We start from the raw sequence: 7,820 nt of genomic DNA, 5'->3' as shown, positions 1-7,820 counted from the left end.
AACCCTGGCCGTTCTGTGGTTCCGCGCCCCAAAGAGCCGAGGCTGCACTGCGGACACCTCCTTCCACCATCCCTTCTCATTTCACCGCGCGACCGCGGAGCGCTGACAAACCGCGGTCCCGCCGCTTCGGGCACGACTCCCACCCTCCCCCATCTCCGCAGCTTCACGCTCCCGCGCCGCCGCCGGGTGCGAGCGCCCCTTCCCGCCCGCCGCAGTGCCTGGCGCGCGGCCCCGCCCCGCCAGCGCCGCCCCACGGCGACTTCCCTGCCCCGCTCGGGGCCGAGCCCGCGCCCCGCTCGTACACACACACACACAAGCAAGCGCGGCGGGGCGGGTGCCCGCGGCGCAAGCGGTTCCCTCAACTGTTTCCAGGGTTGTTTCCGAGCGCTTTCCGAAGCTCCTCTTCGGAGGAGGACGTGGGGGGGGGGGGGGGGGGGGGGAGGAAGGTGTGCGGGGAGCGCGCTCGCTGCTCTCGCTGCTCTCTCCGCTCTCGCCCCCGCCTCCTCCACGCTCCCGTCCCGGCGCGCCCTGCTCGCACCGCGCATGCACGCTCCCCCTTCCCCCCCCCTCCCGCCCCCGGCGCGCGCGCGCGCACTGAGTGCTCGTGCAGGAGGCGGCGGTGGCGGCTGGAGAGACGCGCGCAGACCCCCCCCCCCCCGGCCCCCTCCCCACATTCCCCCTCCTCCCTTCCTCCCTCTCCCTCCCCCCCTTTCCCCGGTCCCCTCTCCCCGTCCCGCGCGGCGGCAGCGGCGGACGGAGGCGGCCCCCGCGCTCCCCGGTTCCGCGCGCGCGCGGGCGGCAGGTAAGCGCCAGCCCTCACCCTCCCCCCCCTCCCCCTTCCCTACCCCCCATCTCCGTTGTGCTGCGCGCGCGCGCCCCCTTCCCTCCCCCTCTCTTCTTCCTTTCCTCCCTCCGCTCAGCGCTGCGCCGCCTCCAGCACCGCGGCGGCCACCGGAGCGGCTCTGCCCCGCAACAAAGGGGCGCGCGGCCGCGGCCCGGAGGCGGGAAGCACGAGGAGAGAAGCCGGGAAGGGCGGGGGGGGAGCGCGCAGCCCCGCGAGGCGCGGGAGTGCGGCCGACGCTGCTCGCGGGCGCCCCCGGCGGCGGGACGGCAACGCGGCTTCCCGTTGGGCCCGGCTGGGCTGCGCTGGGCTGGGTTGGGTTGGGCCGGGCCCCGGCGGGAGCCCGCCCGCGCCGCGTCCTCGCCGGCGGGTGCGTGGAGCGGGCGTGCGCCCGGCTGCGGGCGGGCACGGGCACGGAACGCCGCTGTCCTACGCCCAGGAGCTGCGGAGACGGTCACGAGCTCAGATGGAAGTCCCAGCAGTAGCCGTGGTCACGGCAGTGAAAAGCCCTGCGAGGGGACAAACCGCCCCGGTCACCCCGTGCAATGCGTAGTTTAAAACGGGGTGCTCCTCCAGTTTGCTGCAATGCTCCGGTCAGGTGCCTGCTGCACGCTGCTGCAGAGTTTGGTTTCTTTCCCCTGATCCCAAACTCCTGTGTGCTCCCCAACACCAGTTAATCCTTCAGCAACTGGCTGCTGTTTAGCAAGTCTCGACATAGTTTCAGCCTTTCAATACCTGAAGGGAACTTACTCCCAGGAGGGGAGTAAACTCTTCGAAAGGGCTCATAATAGCAGGACTAGGGGAAATGGTTTTAAGTTAAAAGAGGGAAGATTTAGGTTGGATGTTAGGGGGAAGTTCTTCACTAGGAGAGTGGTTAGGTCCTGGAACAGGCTGCCAAGGGAGGTTGTGGATGCCCCGTCCTTGGAGGTGTTCAAGACCAGGTTGGACGGGGCCCTGGGCAACCTGATCTAGTAAAGGTGTATGTTTGGTGGCCCTGCCAGGCAGGGGGGTTGGAACTACATGGTCCTTGAGGTCCCTTCCAACCCGGGTCATTCTGTGATTCTGTGATTCTGTGATAGTTGCAGCAAAACTATTTTGTTTAATGAAGACAGAAGGGATCGCTGCTAGACTGTCAGCAGTGGCACTTTGCAAAGCTGGCTTGCAAGGGGCCCTGCCTGGATCCGATTGGAATAGCTGGTCATGCTGTCATCTGCACTGGGCTGATGGATTGTATATAAGGACCAAAAATGTATTATTAGGGTGATTAGGCACTGGAACAGGTTGCCCTGAGAGGTGGTGGATGTGCCGTCCCTGGTGACACTGAAGATCAGGCTGAATGGGGCTCTGAACAACCTGACCTAGCTGCAGGTGTCCCTGTCATTGCAGGGCAGTTGGACTAGATGGCCTTCCAGGGTCCCTTCCAATTTAGTTTCTAGATTCTATAATGCTTCACCCTAGATCAGCAGATCCAGACAGCCCAGGAAAACACCATACAATATTTCTCAGTTTTCTTTTGCCTGCTTCACATATTTATATGCTCCCTTTCTGACTTTGTCTTCCTTTCTGATCTGTCCTAACATCTGATTTCATAGCACAGATAATTTTAGTGTTCTTTTTTGTTTATTTTTAAATTCAACTTTGCCATACACTGCAATGCCAGGCTTGCAAAAACTGTTGTCTGATGCTGAGTGTTTCTACATCATATTAAACACCCGTTGCCAAGGGTGGAAGCTGCATACCTGCCAGCTGCTTCCGTTTCATATCTGGTGAAGGGGAAATAGGAACTGAAGAGTGGCATTCACAGTAGCTGCATGACAGGTGGTGGAGGGAAGTGTCTGAACCAAATATTGGCCTGCCTGGTTAAATGGTTGGCAACCCTGCCTATGGCAGAGGGGTTGGAGCTCAAGGTTTTTAAGGTCCCTTCCATCCTAAGCCATTCAATGATTACCTTCCTCCCCTATGTGTTTCCTGCCCCTGTCACAAAGGGCTGCTTGTTGGAGACTGGGACTGAATAATATCAGTTCTGTATTTCTCAGCGTTCCTGTCCCAAACATCTCCATTGTTTGTTTGGAGTTATGATTTTCTGGAGTGTTTCTGCATCCATCTGTGATCCAGTGTTCCATCCTTAGGGCTGCTTTGCCTGCTTGCCATGTTCTTGTCTGGTCTTGCTCACTTCACTAAATCAGTAGAAAACTGTCCACTCTTTTTGATGGATTAATAGATTGACTTTGTTGAGTTCTGTAGAGGTTTTCCTGACTTTTGGATCCAGGGAAAAGTGAGTAGCAAGAAAGCAGTCAGAGAAGTGAAGGAGCCAGCAGAAAGTAAACATACTTTATGACAACATAACTATCATCAGATGAGTTTGTGCAGTCATCTGTAGAATCTGTCTAAATAATAACTGAGTGTTTTAGCACTGTGCATGGTATCATTTTAAATAATTGAAAATGCCATGCTTTAATGCGCTAATGTAAAACACATGTTATCATTTCTTGATATGTTAATGTCTTTCTGTCTTTCAGGCTGAAGGTGGCCCATTGTAAGGGTTAATCGACCATCAAATATTTAATAATTGTTTGTTCAGAAAATTTCCTGCATTGTTCATGGTAAGGCTTATATTTCATATTTCACTTCTAGTTTGTTATGCTGCCACATTTCCTTACTGTTTTCAATACTAATATTTACTTCAGTTGTTAAGAAGTACTGATACTGTTGGGTCACGTACTTAGAGCAAATTGAAACTTCTCAGAAGTTTTCAATTTTGGATGACTGAATCAACATATGTTTTAATAAATTAATTTCTTAATACAAAGAAAACACATTATAAGTATCTGTGTCCTATAAAGATTATAATCTGAGGAAATACATTTGCAGTTGTTTATATTTTCAATAGTCTTTATATATTTGTAATCTCCAAAGAGGTTTTGAAGTAATATTTTGATAACCTGAAAGGCTCCTCTGATCCTGTTGAGCCCAAAAAAATTTCATTTGTTTTAGAGTGTAAATGGCATCAGAGGGTGGAATTTTATGACTTAGCCTATTTTATCACAAAACTTTCCCTTCTTATTTTACAGGAGTTTTTCATCAGTATGTCTGAAACCATTAAATACAATGATGACGATCACAAAACTGTGTTCTTGAAAACGTTAAATGAACAACGTTTGGAAGGAGAATTTTGTGACATAGCTATCGTGGTCGAAGATGTTAAATTCCGAGCACACAGGTGTGTGCTTGCTGCCTGCAGTACCTACTTCAAAAAGCTTTTCAAGAAACTAGAAGTCGATAGTTCCTCAGTAATAGAAATAGATTTTCTTCGTTCTGATATTTTTGAGGAAGTTCTTAATTACATGTACACTGCAAAGATTTCTGTTAAGAAGGAAGATGTAAATTTGATGATGTCTTCGGGCCAGATTCTTGGTATTCGTTTTCTAGATAAACTCTGCTCTCAAAAACGTGATGTATCTAGTCCTGAAGAGAACACACAGTCCAAGAGCAAGTACTGTCTGAAAATAAACCGTCCTATTGGGGAACCTAATGATACTCAGGATGATGAGGTAGAAGAGATTGGAGATCACGATGACAGTCCATCAGATGTGACAGTGGAAGGAACTCCCCCCAGCCAGGAAGATGGGAAATCACCAACCACTACCCTGAGAGTTCAGGAGGCGATTCTGAAGGAGTTGGGAAGTGAAGAGGTTCGAAAGGTAAACTGCTATGGCCAAGAAGTAGAGCCTATGGAAACAACGGAATCAAAAGACTTAGGATCTCAAACCCCTCAGGCTTTGACATTTAACGATGGCATAAGTGAAGTGAAAGATGAACAGACACCGGGCTGGACAACAGCAGCTGGGGATATGAAGTTTGAATATTTGCTTTATGGTCATAGGGAACACATTGTGTGTCAGGCTTGTGGTAAGACCTTTTCTGATGAAGCGCGACTGAGAAAACATGAAAAGCTACACACCGCTGATAGACCATTTGTTTGTGAAATGTGTACAAAGGGTTTTACCACACAAGCTCATTTGAAAGAGCATCTGAAAATCCACACAGGTTATAAGCCTTACAGTTGCGAGGTATGTGGAAAGTCTTTTATTCGTGCACCAGACCTAAAAAAGCACGAAAGAGTTCACAGTAATGAGAGGCCATTTGCATGCCACATGTGCGATAAAGCTTTCAAGCACAAGTCCCACCTCAAAGACCATGAAAGAAGACACCGGGGAGAGAAACCTTTTGTCTGCAGTTCCTGCACTAAAGCATTTGCTAAAGCATCGGATCTGAAAAGGCATGAGAACAATATGCACAGTGAAAGAAAACAAGTTACTACAGCCAATTCCATCCAGAGTGAAACAGAACAGTTACAGGCAGCAGCTATGGCTGCTGAAGCAGAGCAGCAATTAGAAACTATAGCTTGTAGTTAAAACAAAAAAAAAACAAAACAAAAAAAAAACAAACCAAAAAAAAAACAAACAAAAAAAAGAAAATTAAAAAACAAAAAGACCCTGAAACTTTATAAAAAATAATATAAGATAATAAAATGAACAAAATCTATTGTTGGTATACATTTAGACCAATAGTTATCTTTTGGAAAAAACAAAACAAAACTATTTTTAGAGGATTTGAATGCTGCGTAGGAACAGAAAGCATTGTTTGGTTAAGTATTTTAAACAATTCAAAGATGGGTATTGTTAGAATATAAAATATTTTTTTGTTGTCATTTAGCATTATAATGCACCAATACCTGATTTACTTTAAGATTATGATCTAGTTCTCTATAAAACAGGGATCATCACTGGAGGATGTTTTGCTTTATTGAGTGTGGAATACTGCGTATGATATAGACATCAAAATCAGTGAGTGATGTCTAAAAATGCTGATATAGAATTAGAACCACGGAAAGGAAATACTTGTTTTTCATAATTTTGAAGGTGTTAAGCTTATAATTCTTGAGAAACAAGCAATGTTTCCCTATGCTTTTTAATTCCTCCTTTTTTTTTTTTTTGTCTTTTTTTTTTTTAACCCAAAGGTAGGTGCTAGAGATTAGTACAACAGAGTAATGGGGGACTGTGATCAAAATGAAATTTATTCTTTTTCCACTTCCTCAAATATCCTTTCATTTTAATTGAGGTGGCAAGTTTTATTAAATAGGAAGTACTCACTTTCCTAAAAAAATTGTGTTGTTCACCATGGTCCAGGCTGGCAAAGAAGGGTCATTACACTTGCCAGCCCCTTCTATGGGGAAGAAGTGTCTGACCTGTTTGTTTCTGTGTTAGTTCAGAAATCTTACACAGGCCCCAGGAGCTGGAACAGAACCACAAAGAAAAAAAAGGTGCAGCATGGAGAAAGATATTTTCCTTGCTGGGGCCTGGTAGAAATGAGTTAAAGCTCATTTACAGCCTGACACGGTAGCTTCTGTTATACGGCTGTCACTCCACCTGACCTAACACAGTCAAGGCAAATAGCAGCACAGGAGAATTAACTGCACTGGCAAGTGACCAGAATTCACTACCAGACCTTAGGGCACAGCCGTGGCCTATTGCATACCTGCCAGCAGTGTTCAGACTGGGGTTTTCTATCTTAGCTGGTCATACCAGCTTGTAAGTTCTTGCGCACCTTTAAATAATTCCACCTTCTGGCACAGTGCCACTCAGCAAGAGGACAATTTCATTGGGTGATTTCAGTCATAATTGATTCAGAATCAGTGTTCACTTGTAGTCGGTTAGCTAGTTGTCTGTCATGTTATTTTTTTTTTTTTCAGACAAGCTGCTGCTAATTTAACTGTTAACTCACAGAGTCAACAAAATACATCATCTTTGGATTGCAGTCTGCTATGTGTAGTTAACAAGAGAAGACACAAAAACAGTGATAATGTGATCCAAAGGGATATCAAGCCTTTATTTAAAATTTGTAAATACTCAACAGTTGTCAACACTTCATTTGAATTAGGAATGGGCAAAAATACATTATTTTTGGCACATGATTGGACAACATTGATCATTTGCGATACCTATAGCATATGAAAGTGTTAGACCAGTTTCTGGTAAGTTACTGTGTAGTAGATCACATTTTGCATTTCTAAATAGAAATTGAAAATAGCATTTTTGGAACTGTTCTACCAAACTTTGCTTATTGTTTTGTTTGTTTGCTTTTATACAGCTTCATTTTTTTTTTTTTTCATGTACCCATCAGGTTAAGCAACTATCTTAAAATGCCAATAATCGTTTGAAAGCTGGTCTGTAAATAAAACGTGAATTTAATATTTTAGAAAATGTAAACTTTGGACATTTACCAATATATTTTTTTAAAATGTTGCTTCATTTTACATTCAGTAATATTAGTTTGTAAACAAACTATACATTTTGTATCTGTGCAACATCAGAGGATGTGTATTCATTGCATTTTATTGGTTCTCTTGAGGAACATGATAAATGACCATTGTTAAAATGTTTTATTGTATATGATCACAGATAAAGATAGTAGGTCCGGAATGGGATCTACTTTTTTCTTTCTAAGAAAATTAGTCTCGTTATGTTTTCTTATCAAAAACTTTGTTCACTTTTTCTTAAGTGTTCAAACTGGGGTTGCTAAGCCTGCATAAAATAAATCTGTTGTGAAAAGACTTCAAAAGCATAAAAATGAAAAACCTAAAATTTCTCTGGGTCTCTTAAGAAGAGTGCAAGAGGTAATTAGCTGAAATTGCAGCAGTGAACATTTACATTAGACATTATGAAAGACTTTTAAGGGGTGAAGTAATTAATTTTTAGAATAGAATGCCTGGAGTGGTGCTGCAGTCTCCAATAGTGGTGATATTCAAGAACGGGTTAGACAAACATCCGTTAGGAATGGTTGAAATATGGTTCATTCTGCCTCCATGTGAACAGATAAGCTAAATAACCTCTGAAGAGCCTCTTTAACTTTGGTGTTTGGTTTTGTGGTTTTTTTTAGGATGCTGGAGAATTAATAAATGAATACTTGAATGGAAGGA

General features: G+C 45.3%; 1 protein-coding gene across 1 annotated transcript; it reads left to right on the top strand.

The window, feature by feature from the left end:
• Positions 1 to 578: 578 nt before the first annotated feature.
• On the top strand, positions 579 to 7,352 carry ZBTB14 (zinc finger and BTB domain containing 14). Its single transcript, XM_085539652.1, has 3 exons — positions 579 to 802; positions 3,361 to 3,444; positions 3,913 to 7,352. Exons 2-3 carry the CDS (start codon positions 3,442 to 3,444, stop codon positions 5,254 to 5,256), a joined length of 1,347 nt encoding a protein of 448 aa, XP_085395778.1. The 5' UTR covers positions 579 to 802; positions 3,361 to 3,441; the 3' UTR covers positions 5,257 to 7,352.
• Positions 7,353 to 7,820: the final 468 nt, after the last annotated feature.

This window comes from Coturnix japonica, chromosome 2, assembly GCF_054131305.1.
Source record: "Coturnix japonica strain WE chromosome 2, WE-NBRP24, whole genome shotgun sequence".
Classification (NCBI taxonomy): domain Eukaryota; kingdom Metazoa; phylum Chordata; class Aves; order Galliformes; family Phasianidae; genus Coturnix; species Coturnix japonica.
Note: the sequence above shows the minus strand (reverse complement) of the source record. Positions and strands in the feature narration are given on the sequence as shown.